Source organism: Sardina pilchardus, chromosome 19, assembly GCF_963854185.1.
Source record: "Sardina pilchardus chromosome 19, fSarPil1.1, whole genome shotgun sequence".
NCBI lineage: Eukaryota > Metazoa > Chordata > Actinopteri > Clupeiformes > Clupeidae > Sardina > Sardina pilchardus.
Window position 1 is genome coordinate 15871039 of NC_085012.1, and position 16847 is coordinate 15887885.

The 16847-nt window shown below is 41.9% G+C and overlaps 2 protein-coding genes across 3 annotated transcripts; both read right to left on the reverse strand.

Moving 5' to 3' along the window:
- Window positions 1–1134: 1134 nt before the first annotated feature.
- On the reverse strand, window positions 1135–7147 carry hhla2b.2 (HERV-H LTR-associating 2b, tandem duplicate 2). Of its 2 annotated transcripts, none has more exons than XM_062521577.1 (6): window positions 6896–7147; window positions 5343–5660; window positions 4910–5167; window positions 4145–4444; window positions 3106–3192; window positions 1135–2691 (listed from the first exon to the last, which is right to left on the reverse strand). In XM_062521577.1, exons 1-6 carry the CDS (start codon window positions 6966–6968, stop codon window positions 2621–2623), a joined length of 1107 nt encoding a protein of 368 aa, XP_062377561.1. In that variant the 5' UTR covers window positions 6969–7147; the 3' UTR covers window positions 1135–2620. The 2 variants fall into 2 exon arrangements, with proteins under 2 accessions (XP_062377561.1, XP_062377560.1); XM_062521576.1 differs by having other exon boundaries at window positions 1136–2691; window positions 5343–5663; window positions 6896–7146.
- Window positions 7148–8618: 1471 nt separating this feature from the next.
- Window positions 8619–15767, reverse strand: hhla2b.1 (HERV-H LTR-associating 2b, tandem duplicate 1). Its single transcript, XM_062521292.1, has 9 exons — window positions 15634–15767; window positions 14631–14807; window positions 13758–13878; window positions 11846–12145; window positions 11093–11377; window positions 10446–10766; window positions 9561–9674; window positions 9297–9356; window positions 8619–9193 (listed from the first exon to the last, which is right to left on the reverse strand). The coding sequence occupies exons 3-9, from the start codon at window positions 13825–13827 to the stop codon at window positions 9123–9125; spliced, it is 1221 nt and encodes a 406-aa protein (XP_062377276.1). The 5' UTR covers window positions 13828–13878; window positions 14631–14807; window positions 15634–15767; the 3' UTR covers window positions 8619–9122.
- Between the last annotated feature and the right edge of the window lie 1080 nt (window positions 15768–16847).

Consider the following 16847-nt stretch of genomic DNA (forward strand, 5'->3'; position numbering starts at 1 on the left):
CGTCATAACTTGCCTTCTTGTATTCAGTTCATGAATACAAATTACAAGCATATGAGAATGAACTAAGAATAGACTACAATAATGTGTGAGATTCATCCTAAGCATTAACCCTAAGTCGCTATGTGTTTTGATTTGACTTTTGGTGTCCCATAGCCCGAAACAGGTGGAGAGCCAGCTTCATAGACCAAAACAAATGGTTCAGCTACACATGTTGCCTCCAACCCCTCCTGCCCCCAGCAGAGTTATGCAAAGCCCAGTAAAAATGGCCAGGCCACTAAACTAAACAACTGGACTACTGTATGTAGCACTCTCCACTAAGATCTTCAGTCTGTAACCATTCATTTTGGACAAAGGCGTCCATCCCTGCATATGATATGAGGTACAGCAACGTGTAAGTTCAAGTTCAAGTTTAAGTTTATTGTCATGTACTCATAAAAAAGAATTTATATGCAATGAAATTCATTGTGTCAAGAAATAAATAAGAAAGAAAAAAAATAGATACAGTACTATACAAAGAGGGGTTGGGGAGCACCAAGGGACACCCAGGAGCAACAGGGGCAAGGAAACTTCCTTTTTCAGGATGAAATCTTGGGCAGATCCATGGCCAACCCAACTGCCTGGGGTCGTGCTAGTAGAGGGAGCATGTTAGTGTGTGTGTGAGGGCAAGGGAATCCTAAGGGCAATCATGTGTGATGTCTTGAGTGGAGTGGTAGTGGGTAATAAAAAGGGGGGGGGGGGGGGGGGGTTAAGTGGTGTACTGTATGTATGTAGGGGTTGGAGGGTTAAGGGGCAGTGTACAGTATGTGTAGGGGAAGTGTGCATTTGTGTGTGTGTGTGTGGGGGGGGGCAATGTGTTGTATGTATGTGGCATAAAGATGCTGGTAAGGGGCAGTGTGTGTGTGTGTGTGTGTGTGTGTGTGTGTGTGTGTGTGTGCTGGGGGGGGGGGGGGTGCAGTGTGCTGTGTGTGTGGGGCAGTGGCATACTGTGGCTTAATAAGAAGCTGGTAAGGGGCAGACTGTGTGTGTGTTGGGAGGTGATACTGTATACTGTATGTATACCCTCTTTTTTCACCCCTCTCATTTTATGTGCTTGGATGAAAGAAAAAAACAAGTCATGTGTAAAGAATGTGCCTTTTATTAATCTTTAACTTTTCTTTTTAGAGACTTTTAACACACTCTCACCACTTATCTTGTTGATTAGAATTACATCATGAAACTGTCCTGTAAACCACACAAGCCATGTCAGGCTAATGTACTGTATTTGTTTTATACAGTGTGTTCAACTTGGTTTTTGAAGTTCCACTAGAATGGATTTCTAGGGTTGTAAACATTCACAGAATTCACTATAAAGGTGAGCACAATCATTTTCAAATTTCAGGCAGTTTTAGATCTGACCACCAGGGGGTGATGAGAGTGTGTTAGAAATACAGTAATAGCTTCAGAAATGACCAGATTTACGTAAGGCTCTTACTGGTTAATTATACTATTCCAATAATTACATTTGAAATAATAGAGATCATTGGCAGTGCTTGAGCTGGATAGTTTGATGACTTGGTGAATACTTTGAGGAATACTCTTCAAAACTACTGTGCTACACAAAGCAGTAATGAGTAAGTGCAGGCTACTCTCATAAACTTTTATCCCCGGATATTGATACATTCAGTCAGCAAATTATTTCCACGGGAGAATATCTGAGTGGGAGGTTTTTAGACACATACAAAGATACTTGTGCCCTCGCTGACTTAGTTCAAGGTCTGAGAATGAAACAGGTTCAGCAACATGCCAAAGTTCACTGATAAGAGCTCACAAAGTACCTCTCTGTTAACCCAGAAAACACTGAGCATTATCAAAAAAAAACACAACATCATTTAAAAAAATACTTGTACACGCATGTATAATATATGCTCACTGGTTTTCATTCAGAATTTTATATCGAAATTTTATATCGAAAACAATAAAACAGCTTTGCCCTTAGTGAAAATAACTTCCTGAGTAACCTGATTGGCATTTTGCTGCTATCTAGTTTCAGGTCTAATAAAATGACTGTCATTAAACTCAGCAGTATGAGACTCAGGTCATTTCCTGGGTAAACCCAGCCTGATCAGCCCGCGATTTGGATTTCACCCAGCAGTTCAGGCTGGAAACCTCCACATCTATCTCTCCTGCATCCTGTCCACATTTGCTGGGTCCAATCACAAATTGGCTTATCCACCAGGCACACCCGTATCACTGGCCTGATTGGTTGAAAGACTATCCAAGTGTACAGAGTCATTTGAACTATGCCCATTGATCATGCCTCATGTGCAGTAAAAAATAAAGCGCAGACTCCCCAGACTAATGTTCAATCTTAAAAGATTGAGCTTTGTATGGTGATAGCCAGACTCATTTTCTGCTTTACGCATGAATGCATTTTAGTGACATCCAGACCTGAATGTACAAATAGCCTAGGCTGGGTGAACCCTGTCTGAACTTCCGGGGAATTTGAATTTCACCCGGCAGCTTAGGCTAGAAACCAGCAGATCTATACCCTCTGTTTACTGCCAGAACCTTTGGCTCCAATCGGAAACGGCCATACTCCAGTCCTGGCACACTATTGGCCGGTGACGGCTATTTCCTCCTTCTATTTACTCTCAGGTTGATCACCTTTTTTCAGTTCATGTAATTCTGCAGGAGCTCCAGGTGGCCTCTTAACTGTAAAGTACCACAAACTCAGTCAGTAAGTCAGTCAGTTCAAGAACAATGACAAAACAGCGGCAACGACAAAACTATAATAAAGAGGGGGAAAAAAATATGCATTTGAGATCAACCAGAGAACTTACAGTAAAAGCCCTGAAGTGTTCAGGGACTACACTGTGTGTTTACTAGAATTAATGTTTTTTTGTAAGCCATTTGAAGGGTTTGAATGTTATAGACTACAACATAAATGCACTTTGTTGAATTACAAACAGTGTCCAATAATTGTAACAGTTTGCCATTTTCCTTATAGTGCATTACCCAATAACTGGCTCAAATATTGAGAAAATCTCTGTCCAAGAGAATATGTTACTGTAAATGACATACATAATAGAACCATCATAATAATACAAGCGCAACAACAAAACTCACCTTTTCTGTATATTACAATACCAATAATAGTGCCTATTATGCATAATGTTATCACAATTGTTACAGCTGCGATAGTAGCTTCAGAGCCTGAAAGAGAAATATTTCAAAGTGAGAATATGACATAGAATATGAACTTCCTAACATAACTTTTAAACCATACAGTAGGTAGGTATTAATACACGGGTTTCCGGTTTACCAACAAAACTATACTGTAGATGCGCTCGTAGCCATGGGGCAGAAAACACCGGGTGGCCGGTCACAACGTTATAAAGTTAACCTATAGATGTACTGCATAGCGGCACACAATATACTGCCGCTGTGTGTGTGTGTCTGTGTGTGTATGTGTGTGCGCATTGCATACGCGTGTGTGCGTGTGTATGTGTGAACAGTATGTGTTGTCTGTGTGTGTGTCTGTGTGTGTGTGTGTGTGTGTGTGTGTGTGTATGTGTGTGTGTGTGTGTGTGTGTGTGTGTGTGTGTGTGTGTGTGTGTGTGTGTGTGTGTGTAACTTTTCCATTAAAGTGTAATGGGGCTACATGCCCACCAAGTTTCATGTGCCCCGATGTTACGGTGTCCCGAGATGGGAGAAATACGGATTTCAATGTTGGACTTCCTGCTTTCAATGATGTAAAAATCATAATCATTGAAAGCAGGAAGTCCTATTCATGGGTTTCATTGAAATCCGTATTTATCCCATCTCAAGGCAAACTGAGGAAATGATGCACGACCATTCAAAAACATGACTGGTTTTCTAAAGATACAAAGCTTAATGCTAATCGGTGAAATGTCCCTTTAATGTAGGCTAATAAGCAATTACAAGTTACATCAAAATTACTTCGAAGATACTATATTTAGGTAAAAAAAACTTGGTTTTGCCTTTAACTGCATCAGAGAATATAATACAGGCAGGATTTAGTGTCTCAGTTCTGTTTACAACCACAGAAATTAAAAAAAATATTCATCTGCAACCAACCACAGTTCTGACTTAAGTCTGTGTGGATCCCAGTAAATACTTGAGGTCTGGTGACCGCTGTTTTTACCTTTAGGCTGCACAAGGACGTCTGTTTGTTCAAAGTATCTGGACTTGGTCGTAACAACTTCACAGCTGTATTTCCCACTGAAAGTTTGGTCATTCATCTTGAGAAGTTTGATTACTGATTGATTGTCTGTGTACTTCACATGGCCTTCCCACCGGTCGTACACTTTACTTGACGTGCGACTGTCGAAAGTGAGGACTTTTGTGTCCCCATTGAAGAGCCAGGTGAGTGTGAAGTCTTTGAGGTTTGCCTCTGGGACACTGCAGGGAATGGTCAGATCCTCACCTCCCTCAGCAAGGAGGCCTGCAAAATCACAAATATCAAGTCAGTAAACATCCCCTCTCACCCCGAGTCACTAACACATCTACTGTAACTATAAGGACAGTATACAGTATGTATGAGTATGAGTATATGTGTTGCACTTAATATGGATATGGTGAGATGGATTTTAAGTTTATTCTATTTCAAAAATGTGCTTGAGGAAGTGCAACAATTGTTCTTGGGTTGATAAAATATATGGACACATTTTACTGTCTCTAAAGGCCATTCCTCACATTCACTAAAGAAAAAGGTTTTAGTGTCCTTCAAGAATAGTATCAATGTAACTTTTACAGGACTGCTACAGTGACTGTTCCTTTTATTTTGCACAGTAGTGTCTGTTATCATGTACAAGGCTGGCTCTACATTCTTTGTCAAAGTAACATAGACAACACATACAGTGGTTAGTCTGGTTTTGATATCAAATGAATCAAGCTGAAACACACATACTTTGCTGTTTCCGTGATGATGTCCGGGTGGTCTGCCCTGCTGTAATAGTGCAGGTATAAGTGTTGTTGGACGTCCTCTGCACACTACTGGATATTGAGAACAAGCCCTGGGCATTTTCCTGTGTCTCAGGTGCCTTCTCTGGCTGTATCTGTGAGGGTGGGTCAGTAGACCAGGCGAGGGTGGGAGCAGGATAGATGTCCTCCGACTTGCATGTCAGTATGTCATTGACCGCTGTTAAATCCACTGACGTCAATGCAGCTATTGAAGAATTGTTTATATTTAAACATGGTGACAATGCTAACACTGACTTCTATCAGCCAGACATGAATCAAAAGTCTACAATATAAATAAGAAGACAATCTGTAAATATGTGTGATTACATACAATATAAATATAATGTACAGTAAAGATACATGTCGGAAAAGTTAAATACCTTCCACTTCTACGTTTACAAACTGCTCGTCATTTCCCTTCTTGGTGCTGGTGTAACATTTGTACCTGCCCTGATCTTGTATCTTGACGTCAGTCAATGAGAGTGATGCATTTCCAGAAGATATCAGGTCTGTAAATAAATATGTCCTTCCGCTATACTTTGTGTCCTGATATTCTAGTCGGTCTCTTCCTTGATAATAACTATGAACTGGATTGTCATTGTTTTTAGCATGGTACCAGTGAATTACCACATCATCACCATGTTCCATGGCACAGGGAAGGATGCAGTGCTCAGAGATGATGCAGGTGACTTGAGCATCTACTGGGGAGGCACAAAATGTCCAGTTTAGAGATACAAGTTACAGTTAAAACAAACTAAGGGGGAGACCATCATGAGTTCATGTACAGTAGACACAGTATATTACACAGAGTATTGTGCACCTTGAAAAACATTGTCGAAATATAACATTTACATTGTACAAATAGAAAATGTTCACCTCCCTACAGTTTACCTAACCTGGGTAGGCTACCCATGCTGCTTTGCACGTGATTTCATTCAAACCTCGGCCCTAATTTTAGCCTCAGCTAGGGGAGCAATCACAGAACAGGTGGACAGCAAGATGATGACGACATCTTAGCAACACACCGAAGCTTGTATTTTGGTTAAGAACCAAACCAGCTTTTGTTCAAATCTACACACATATCACTACTGAAAAATATTTCGGTTCATTTATCAAATGTTATGTAAAACGCTTGACATGTCATCTGGTACTGTATAGGCTAATTGATACGACTGGCTAGCCTATGAGCTACGCACATTGTGGGCAGACATCCGTAGCACCCAAAAAAACAGATCTGGGCATTTGTAAACCATGCCTCTAATATGAGAAAATCAATGTTTGGTTCCCAGACCAGATTTCATTGAGTTTAGCCAGGCTATGTTTACCTGCATATTTCTGAAACCTGAAAGTTTAGATAGGAGTTGTTGTCATGAAAGGAATGTAGTCAAGCAAGTGCACAATCTTTTGGCGAGAGAAACACACTTATGAACGTAGTCTCATGCTGACTTACAGTACCAATAAAGATACATTGTTTACTTATTAACCTTTTGATATGTTGAAGTGCCAAGGTGGGCAAGTTGCACAATATTCATCCCTGTGTGCCAGTCTGGCAGACTAAACAGGCCAGTTTATAAACTTATACATATATATTTGTGTTTATACTCATCACTATTCACAGTATGATGAAAATGGTCTCAATACACAGTGTTAAATGTTCTATTAAATCATATATTCTATATTTATATATTTATTTATTAAAGGAAATAAATCAACTGAAATTATTCAAAAAGATTTGAAAGTTTGAAAAAAGAACTGTACGTGCTATCCTTTATTCACAAAGTTTATTTTGATGCTTAGGAGGTTTTAGTACCCAGTTGAGTTGCGTTGAGCGTGTTTATAATAATAATTGACAAGAAACAATATTTCACTAAAGATTTAGTAAAACATAATGTTAGCAAACATATTGTTACATGTGTGTACTTTGGCTTCTTACCTTTCCCTTCTGTGGTTTTCAGAATTGAGAGCAGTACAACCAGGATCACATATGTCCCAGCCATATAGCACATCTACTATGTGTATATATATATACTGTATATTTTACTGTTTCACAAACAAACAAACAAACAAAAAACATTACAAGTCCTATTCATTGAGTAATATTTGAAACTTCATTCTGAATGAATATTCCCACTCACACGTACACTCCACCAAGGAAGACACGACGACTGGGACGACAGGTTACACAGGATTTTTTTCACCACAGCAGTGATTGGTCAAAGTACAGCCTACTTTCATTTTACTCCAGCCAATAGACCTCTGAAGTTCGCCTACAAAAAAGCTACCATCTTTGCCCATATAAGGAGTTACGGTATCTGACGATTTTTCCTATGGGAAATTAACATGGGGATTTGGAATTATCACACCTGTTAAACTCTCGCGGGGATGACAAAATCGGAAATTCAGGTTTTTTCCTCAACACACTTTTGGCCTCTGCCTTCGAGAGGATACTGTGATCTCCGGTGCGCGAAGGCGGCAGACTTTGATTTTTGCTACCCCAGAGCTAACCTGCGATGCAACTTGCCATTCAGTTAGTTAGCCAATCAGTGGCGGTTCTAGACTGAATTACTCCCCAGGCGAGATCCTCCACGAGCGCCCCCATGAGTGTTTTGAATGCTCTGGGGTAGCAAAAATCAAAGTCTGCCGCCTTCGCGCACCGGAGATCACAGTATGCACAAGAAGGCAGAGGACAAAAGTGTGTTCTGGAAAACGTCTGCATTTAAGACTTTATCGTCCCCGCGAGAGTTTAACAGGTGCGATAATTCAAAATCCCCATGTTATTTTCCCATAGGAAAAATCGCCAGATACCGAATTTCAAAGATGGCAGCTTTTTTGTAGGCGAACTTCAGAGGTCTATTGGTGACCAATTCTGAAACACTGGGGAACTAGCCTGGCTTTCACCAGACTAAGCTCAATCTTTTGAGATTGAACATTACTGGGGGGTCTGCACTGTATTTTTACTGCTCAGAGGTGTGATCAATGGAATGGATTCAATAAAATCAAATCGCCGGCAGGTCAGACTGGGTTTTACGCAAAACACTTTTATGCAAAATGTTATGATCATGTACAGTAGTCCCACTAGGGAATACTTTATAAAGACACTGTAATGGAATCTCTGTTATTCCATAACATCTACAGTCATGAATGTATAATCACTTACGGAGGTAGGGCCTATCATTTTAGACGCAAAACAAAGGCTGATTTGTATGGCAAGTTGCTGTTTTGAGGAGTCAGTGAGACAGCCCAGTGTATCTTTCAAGGACTCCGCGCACGCGCGCGCACACACACACACACACACACACACACACACACACACACACACACACACACACACACACACACACACACTCACACACACACACACACACACTGCATATTCCAGTACATCAAAGTAAACGTTTTAAGTGCCCCTTCTCTCAGATGTTCTGCATTACTGAGATAGGCCATCTAAAAAAGCAATAACTTACAGTAACAGGCTTAATTATTACTCTCAATGTAATGAGTCACTGTGCAGTCACATAAACAGTCAACCACAATGCTGCCAAAGTCAGTCAAAATAAGTTCCTACTCCATGTCATTCTCATTCACAGTTATCAGTCATGCAAAAAATACCAGTTTTCTTCGTAAAAAAGATGTTTATTGTGTGCAGGGCTTTTACAGGGTTTTCGATTTATCTTCAAAAACGTAGAAAAAGTCTCTTGTTCATGCTTGACACTATACCATAAACTCCAAAGCAATTTTGTTAATCAAGGCAATTGTGGAGTTAAAGATATCAGTACTTTTCTGTCTTTCATTTCTAAAAGCATGATCCTGTCAGTTACACTGTAGTAACTGAGAGGAAGGCTGTACATTCAGTAATTCAGCTGTCCACCTACAGTATAAGGACTGTTGTATTATTAAAGATCTAGAGGCCACAGGTGAATTATTCTCTGAGCTGCACACACACACACACACACTTCCACTTCCAGTCCTTCATGCCTCTGAGAGGTCAGTGTGATGTTTGGAGTCTTTTTGACCATGTCTTTGTGAATAACCAACCACAGTATTGTTTTGTTGTTTGTTCATCATGACGTTGCCTATGGGCACAGTCTTGTAGTCAGACCAGGTGATGGGGGCGATGGAGTAGACACACATTTCATCTCTTAGAACACTGTCAAGTTGGGCTATGTGTGGCCATCACTCTGGTGCTCTGCCAAATGAAAGTTCTCAGACGAAATCTCAGCATCTTTTTCATCTGAAACAAAGCAAAACAATATACCAGTCATCATTTGTACACATGTTGGGAGGATACATTCTGAGTAAATGGTGGATGGATGCTGTGTTTTTCCAGTGTATACCTCTTATAGGGTGCATCATAGTAGCCTCCTCCATCCTCTTCTCCGACTGAGAACAATCAGCTGATCAAGGGACACAAAAGTTATGATTAGCGTATTTCAAAAAAATAATGTATGCAGTTTTATTCACAGTACACATCTTGCAAATATTTTCTGTTATATTACAACATCCAAAGTAAAAATGTACCCCAAAAAAGTACAGTATGTGGATGTGTATTATGTCACTGGATTATTTATGAGAAGTTTGTAAGTTTGATGTTATTAAACCTCTGAGCTTTAGGATCCCAACGACAGCTGCCATTGCAATGGCTAGCACAGCTACAACCACAGCAGCTATCCACCAAGAAGACGATGCCTCTGCCTCTCTCTCTGCCTTCTCGCCTGTTTGAAGAAACATTCATAGCTTGGTGATTGCATAGTTTCAAAGAAGTAGGAGTGCCATTTTACAGAAAGAACAATGCATCATTCATTGGAAGGTGTTACACCCTAGATAAGTGCATTGTGTGTTTGCAACTTAATTACTGTATCTCAAAGATTTTTTTTTTCACACACAAGAGGTCAGCGAGCACATATTGCATGACTTCCTGGTCTGGTATCGGCAAATCATCAGGTGCGTTCGATCAACTCAGTGCGTCGCAGATCTGGCTAAACGTAAGGCATGTTTGCATTAACAGATTCAGCGAGATCTGCACAGCGGTGCACGGTCAAACATGCCCATTGATTTCAGACTCCAATACAACAGCACCCTCCACTAGTCACAAAATTTGCCAGGTCACAGAATTTGTTGCAACACCAGACCAGGAAGCCATGGAGTTTTCTCTCTACAGATACAGTCCTTGTTATAACCTCTCTGTACACAAATTTACAAATTTAATAATACTTCAGTTTGTATGTACAAACCCTCACCACACTTCCACAGACGTGTAATTATATTTTGAGCATTGTTAGTTGCCAGCATCACTGTAAGCCCATTCAGTGATAATGCATTTTTGCATTTTTGCTCTCAATCAAGTTGAATTTCATCTCATTTGAAGTTGATAACTACTGTTAATAGACCCTAGGTTGTTTTTACTCTGGAGTTGAGCTTTAGTAAGAGTATTCTTCCTGTAGGCTTACAGTACCAGTACAGTCAGGGATCAAGGATTGTCTTACCTCTAGTGGCGGTGACATTTACTCTGATGTGGACCACATGTGTGTTCTGGTGGGCCGTGAAGGAACAGGTGTAGGTTCCTGAGTGTTCTGAGCTCTGCGGGTTCTGAAGCTTCAGAGATCCGTCCCCAGCCTTCCATCTGAGCCCGTCCAGCTGGGCTCGGTCCGCCCATTCCTTGGCTGTCCACTGGGTGGAGCTGTTGTACGTGAGGATGACCAAGGGGTGATCCGCGGGCAGGAAGTACCATGTGAGGGTAAAGTTGTGCAGGTCTTTAGGGGCTCTGCAGGGGAGGATGAGGTCACCGCCCTCAGTGTTGCTGACCTCTAAAGCAAAAACAGATGAGAACTACAATATCAGAGAATTGTCAATCTATAATCTGATACAGATCCATATGAATATGTATGGCCCCTGGCTGCATTAGCTGTGTCAAATGCACACTAGTTGTTTCCAAATGACAAGGGTCAAAGAGACATTTAAAGAGGGAGATAAAAGAAAGTTGGTGAAATGATATAAATTGTGTGTGTGGGTGTGTTTGTCTGTGATATGAATGAATGAATGAATGCATTATAATATGTATGCCTAACTGTAGTGTTATGGATAACCTTTTACAAAGAATACACATGAAGAAGACCTGGAGGAGGACCCCCACCTGTTTCGCTCAGAGAGGCCCTCCATGTCTGGGCGCCGTAGGCAGCGGTCACGGTGCAGACGTATGTCAGGCTGGACGTCCCTCTCAGTTTCCTCAGCTTGCTCTCCAGCGTGTACAGGCCCTTGGTCTCCCTTTTGTGGGTGGTGTGCTTCAGTGCGTTTTTGGCTGTGGGCGGCTCCGTTGACCAGGCCAGGTTCGGGGCGGGGTAGACGTTACGCGTGGAGCACAGCACCTCCTCGTAGCCGCTCAGCCTGGTCGTCTCCAGAGTCAGAGAGCGCATAGGAGCTGATGAGAGATCAGTGAATATCATCAGAAGTCTGTGGCTCAAAAGACAAAATGCGGTCGGGTTCTTCTGGGTAGTCCTTTGTCACAAGAGCAAATGCCTTTGACACAGATTACAGCTGCCTGACAGAGTGGACCTATGATATGTTGTCCAGGTTTGACTACAGTAGGTGAGTGTCCAACTCATTCAACTGAAGTTATTGTTACTACATTTTGTAGTATTAAAATCGATGAATAAAGGTCCCAAATACAGACATGTGCTATGTTCTATGAATTATTGTAGTAGTCACTATGCACCTTTTCTATTACTTACTCACACGTTAATCATATATCATCTGAAAATAAAGAGATTCAATCAAGAAAACATGCTGATAATCTTTTCAGGTAAAGTAGGTTGGGAGGAGCATTTCATATAACACAGACATAACTCAGTCCTACCACAGATACAGTAGATCCTTAGAGAGAACCTACCCTCCACTCTGACAGTGACTGTGGTCTCTGGCGCCTCCTGCTGGCCAGTCACACGACACCTGTATCTCCCCCTGTCCTGCGGCAGGCAATGCTGGAGGAGGAGGGAGCCATTACCAAGGGCGACTTGGTCCTCGAACAGGACCACCTTGCCAACATAGTTCTGCTCCTGGGTATCATTTCGGTCGCTGCTTAGGATGAGGCTGTTACCAGGACGGTACCAGCGGACCACCTCGCCCCCCACTGGAGAGAAGATGCATGGCAGGATGCAGTCTCTGGCGTAGAAACAAGTGACCTGGACATCTGAGGCAGAGAGAGGAGATACGGGCAAATACGTTCGGTTCATTACACAGACACAGACACACCACAAGCTTTACATTTTCTTTTGTTTGGCTTTGGTTGTTATACTTGGATGAAAATAATGAATTATTACATGACGTCATGGAGATAGATAGATACTTTATTGATCCTCAAGGGGAAGTTCAAGCCCCAAGGGGAAATTCAAGTTTTTGACCATAATCAACCAAATGTCTTGTCAAGCACAGGGCTGTTTAGCTAAGCATGGTTTCCTGCTGTATACCTGTATCTCTATGTATGAGATGCAATTTGGTGACTTTCTCTGCCAATTACTATTGTTGCTCCAATCAGTCGTCTTTCTCAGTCTAATACAAAATTCCACCAGCTAAATTAAGTGTCTAATGACACCCTGCTCATGTTGAAAGCTTTCCCTGTGGGGAAACGTCTGATTCCATTCATCAAAGACCACATTCAATCAACCACTCCTCTATAGGACTGACAGCTCTGTGTTTACATAATCTCACACCAGGACCAAGCATAACATGCCTGTTCTTGTCAGTTTTCCTGTTGTGAAACCCACATCCTGATCAAGCTGATCATTTGTACTCTAGACGCAGGAGCCACGGCCTCCAACACAAATAGTTAACATCCCTTTTTAATGTCAGGGCTTACTGGTCTCTCCATATAAGACATGTATGGCAGACAGCGGCCTTCTATGGTCATGTGCTGGTTTGAACTGGTGTCGAGCCAGTCCATGGGCATGTGAGCTGATTGTTGGGGATCTGTACCGAGATCAACGGCACACTCACAACCAATGTCTCTCTAGTGAATCTGTTAATGACTGATTTTATTGACAGCATCCTCTATTGCTCACAAATGAGCCTTGCGTTGTGTGGTGCAGTGACATGAATGTCAGTACAAAAATGTGTTTTGTGTGTGTATTATATCCAGTCACTTTAGAGAAGTGACAACCTCTTGTGTCGACTTAAACAGTGGGTAATGAGTGCCAGAGAGTGGGCATAGTAAATGGTCCCAGTCATAGTGGTCTGTAAACAGACACATACACACACACACACACACACACACACACACACACACACACACACGCACACACACACACACACACGCACACACACACACACACACACACACACACACACACACACACACACACACACACACACACACACACACACACACACACACACACACACACACACAGATAGTTCTGGCCTCTATGTGACCCTCCATACTCACATGCAACTATGATCCTCTCTTTCGGGTTCAAAGTAATCAGATCACATGATATTCATTGGGAGAGCCCTGGCTCCACTTACTGCAGACGCCTACCTTTCAGAACTACGGAAATGTCCTCAAACTAGCCGAGAAAGATCAAAACAACCCAGAATCCTTTCATTTACCTTCTGAAAGTTAATCTATTCCAAGCTCTACAAAGTCTGGAAGACATCACAGTAAAGCTGACGGCTGGCTAGAAACGACCTAACTCACAGAGTAATGTGTGTCACACAAAAGCTATTCTATATATTGGAATGTTGACATACATGTAACACACACTGTCAGTTTTGATCAGCCAGGTAGGAAAAATGTTGTTCCTTACCTTGAGACTTTGCCTCAGCCTGAGTGATAGTCCACAAAAGTGCCAAAGTCCATATAAATCCTGGAGTCATGCTGTGGCTCCTGTCCTTCAGAGGAACTCAAGGTGGACTCTTCTCATCTGGCTGTATGAAGAGGGGGGGCATGACAGGTAATTAGAGGCACGTTTCCTCTAAGAAACATGTTACAATTAAAGCGACCAAAGACTTTTAAGAGGGAAAAACGGATGCCTCCAATCAACGTAATTGGAAAAGCATGTGGAAACATTCAGTTTACAAGGACAAAACAAAACATCAGAAGACTTTAGTTAGTCTCTTGTAAATGTTGCAAAAAATAACATATCCAATATCCAATATGTTTTTCATTTCTATATGTTGTATACATCATTGATTAATTATCCATTAATGGATCAATGATGAGACACATTTATCTATTTTGGACATTAGTAAAATTGAGAGATAGTATAGTTTTGCCTTAATAATATGTACAGATATCCATGATACATGATCAATCATGCCAGATATCCATGAACAGATCTCCAGTTTCATCTCCCTTATCTTAAGGATCAGGAAATACGCTTGCTGAGAACCACAAGCATGAACAGTGTGGGAGTTATTAAAACAAACACTCCCTTTCATCTGACTTACCGAACTAATCCCATACCACTATGCTGAGGCAGAGCAGTTATACTTTAAATGACTATCTGATGCACACAAACACAGCAACCAGAACTGGTCTAAAAATAATCAGCTGGGTATCAATTTCTCTTCAATCACCTCTTATAACCCCCCACATTATATACACACCCTATACTATATACAGTATACCCACTTAAGGACACAGATATCACTTCTTACAACTGCCATGCAAAACTTACTGTTCACTTCTTCAACAATCCCAAGTCTTTCCCAGCTCATAGTAACCGGAGGGAATTAGAGAGCGAGAGCAGAGAGAGGTGTGTGGACTCTGTGCGTTGCTGTCATTGGTGATGACGAGTGCCGTGCTGGTGGTTAGGTGTTTTCTTCTGTTTATGTTTGTGAGCGCACAGTCTTTCCTAGTGAAGGGAGGAGGAGGTGCAGATACAAGTGTCAGCTCACGTTCCAATCACAGAATTTCTTTTTTGAGTGCTTGGAAGAGCAGTGACTGGATAGACAGGTTAGTTAGAATATGAATACAATATGCACACACACACACACACAAACACACACACACACACACACACACACACACACACACACACACACACACACACACACACACACCTTGTCAAACTCTTGAAGAGGCTGGTAATTGCATGCCCCACACACCCCTCTCCGTTCTGCACGTAACCAGCGAGAGGAGCCATTGGAAGCCAACTTGCACATGCTTGTACATGTACTAACACCCCCGCCCCCCCCCCCCCCCCACACACACACACACACACAGAAACACACACACACACACACACACACACACACAAACCCCAAACACACACAGACACACACACACAAATGCACACACGCACGCACACACACACACACACACACACACACACACACACACACAATTATGCATGTCTGCTCATTTACAAATACAACCACACAGAGAGAGTACCTCAAGTTCAAGTGCTATTATATGTCACATGTATAGCTGTCACAGACGTCAACTTTACCATGAATTGTGTGTGACAGGAGAGTCATATCAGGACGTGCTTTCTATGTGGCAGGTTATAAGTGAAACTACACCTACATCAGACAAAGGTGGCAACATGCGACACAGGCACCTGCCACAGTTAGTGCGCACATCACTGCTCACTATCTTCCTTCTACACAACATTTCCACATCTTTACACCTCAAGTCCACTATATTGTCCACCTTTCATCAGTATGACACATTGTTACCTTGAGATTGGGACAGAGGTCACCTGGCAGGTTTAGGAGCTGCTACCCCTTTCTCAGTGATTCAATGGCCGCTCAGCTGGTTTCTCATGGGTGCCTTTGTGCGCCTTTGAACGGCACTTTTTGGCTTGGTTTCACCTTCCTTTTGAGTGGCTTTTCCGGTTTAAGGTTCTCTTGTTTCCTCTTACCTCTTCCCTCCCCCCTCAGCATCCTTTAAGACTAAATGGAACGAGAAATACATTCATCTTTCATGACAAAAGGAGAAATGCTTCCACGTTTGCTCCCCATGCATGTCTGCTCTTGGATGAGTCAGACGTGTGCGGTTGTGTAAGTGAAGGCTGGCTCACCACAACCAGCCTCAGCGACATGTCTTTTGGGCTGCTTGTTGACTGTCTGATAGTGGCACTAAATATACTGTACAGCGGTCATTCCTCTGATGTCATTCTTAAAGGAACACTTCACCATTTTTTTTCACATTAATTTACATTGTTACCTTAACTAAGACGAGTTGATACATACCCCTCATGTTTCAATGCGTGCACTCACTGGCTCTGGCACGCGACGCTACTTTGATAGCACTTAGCTAGCCTAGTTCATTCATTAGGATCCAAACAGAGATGTTAGTCAGAAGCGACCAAACACCTCCATGTTTTCCTTTACAGTTACACGAGTAGTAACACGACCAAGTATGGTGAGACATGTCTCTTGATACTGTATTTTAACAGGGAAAACATGGAGGTGTTTGGTCATTTCTAAATTCGTCTCTGTTTGGATCCTAATGAATGAACTGGGCTAGCTACAGTAAGTGCTATCAAAGTAGCACCGTGCGCCAGAGCCAGTAAGTGCACACATTGAAACGTGAGAGGTAGGCTATGTATCAACTCGTCTTAGTTAAGGGAATAACGTAGTTTAATATGAAAAAACGGCGAAGTGTTCCTTTAACTCACGGTGTCTGCTATCTGGATCCAAGTCTACTCTTTTCAGGAATTCTCCATTTTTCCCCTCATCCGAACTGCACAGCGATCTATTTTTTTACCGAACAATTTGGTGGCACCGTCACCACTAATCTATAAATAGTAGCTTAACTTTTAGGTTAGTGGTGTAAACAGACTCTTGCAACATATTTTAATTCTGAAGTACCAGCAATGCACTGAAAAAGTTAATTGACTGTTTACTTCTTTGTGTTTTTCTGACCTTCTACTTCCACGCATACTCCC

Excerpts from the sequence above, each read along its gene's own strand:
- hhla2b.1 (XM_062521292.1), bottom strand. The coding sequence starts at position 13,827 with ATGACTCCAGGATTTATATGGACTTTGGCACTTTTGTGGACTATCACT. Across the intron at positions 11,378-11,845 it reads AGTCACTGTCAGAGTGGAGG|CTCCTATGCGCTCTCTGACT; the intron begins GTAGGTTCTCTC and ends ATCTCTCATCAG. Across the intron at positions 9,194-9,296 it reads TATGATGCACCCTATAAGAG|ATGAAAAAGATGCTGAGATT; the intron begins GTATACACTGGA and ends GCTTTGTTTCAG.
- hhla2b.2 (XM_062521576.1), bottom strand. The coding sequence starts at position 6,968 with ATGTGCTATATGGCTGGGACATATGTGATCCTGGTTGTACTGCTCTCA. Across the intron at positions 5,664-6,895 it reads GAAAACCACAGAAGGGAAAG|TAGATGCTCAAGTCACCTGC; the intron begins GTAAGAAGCCAA and ends GTGCCTCCCCAG. Across the intron at positions 5,168-5,342 it reads TGTAAACGTAGAAGTGGAAG|CTGCATTGACGTCAGTGGAT; the intron begins GTATTTAACTTT and ends ATTCTTCAATAG.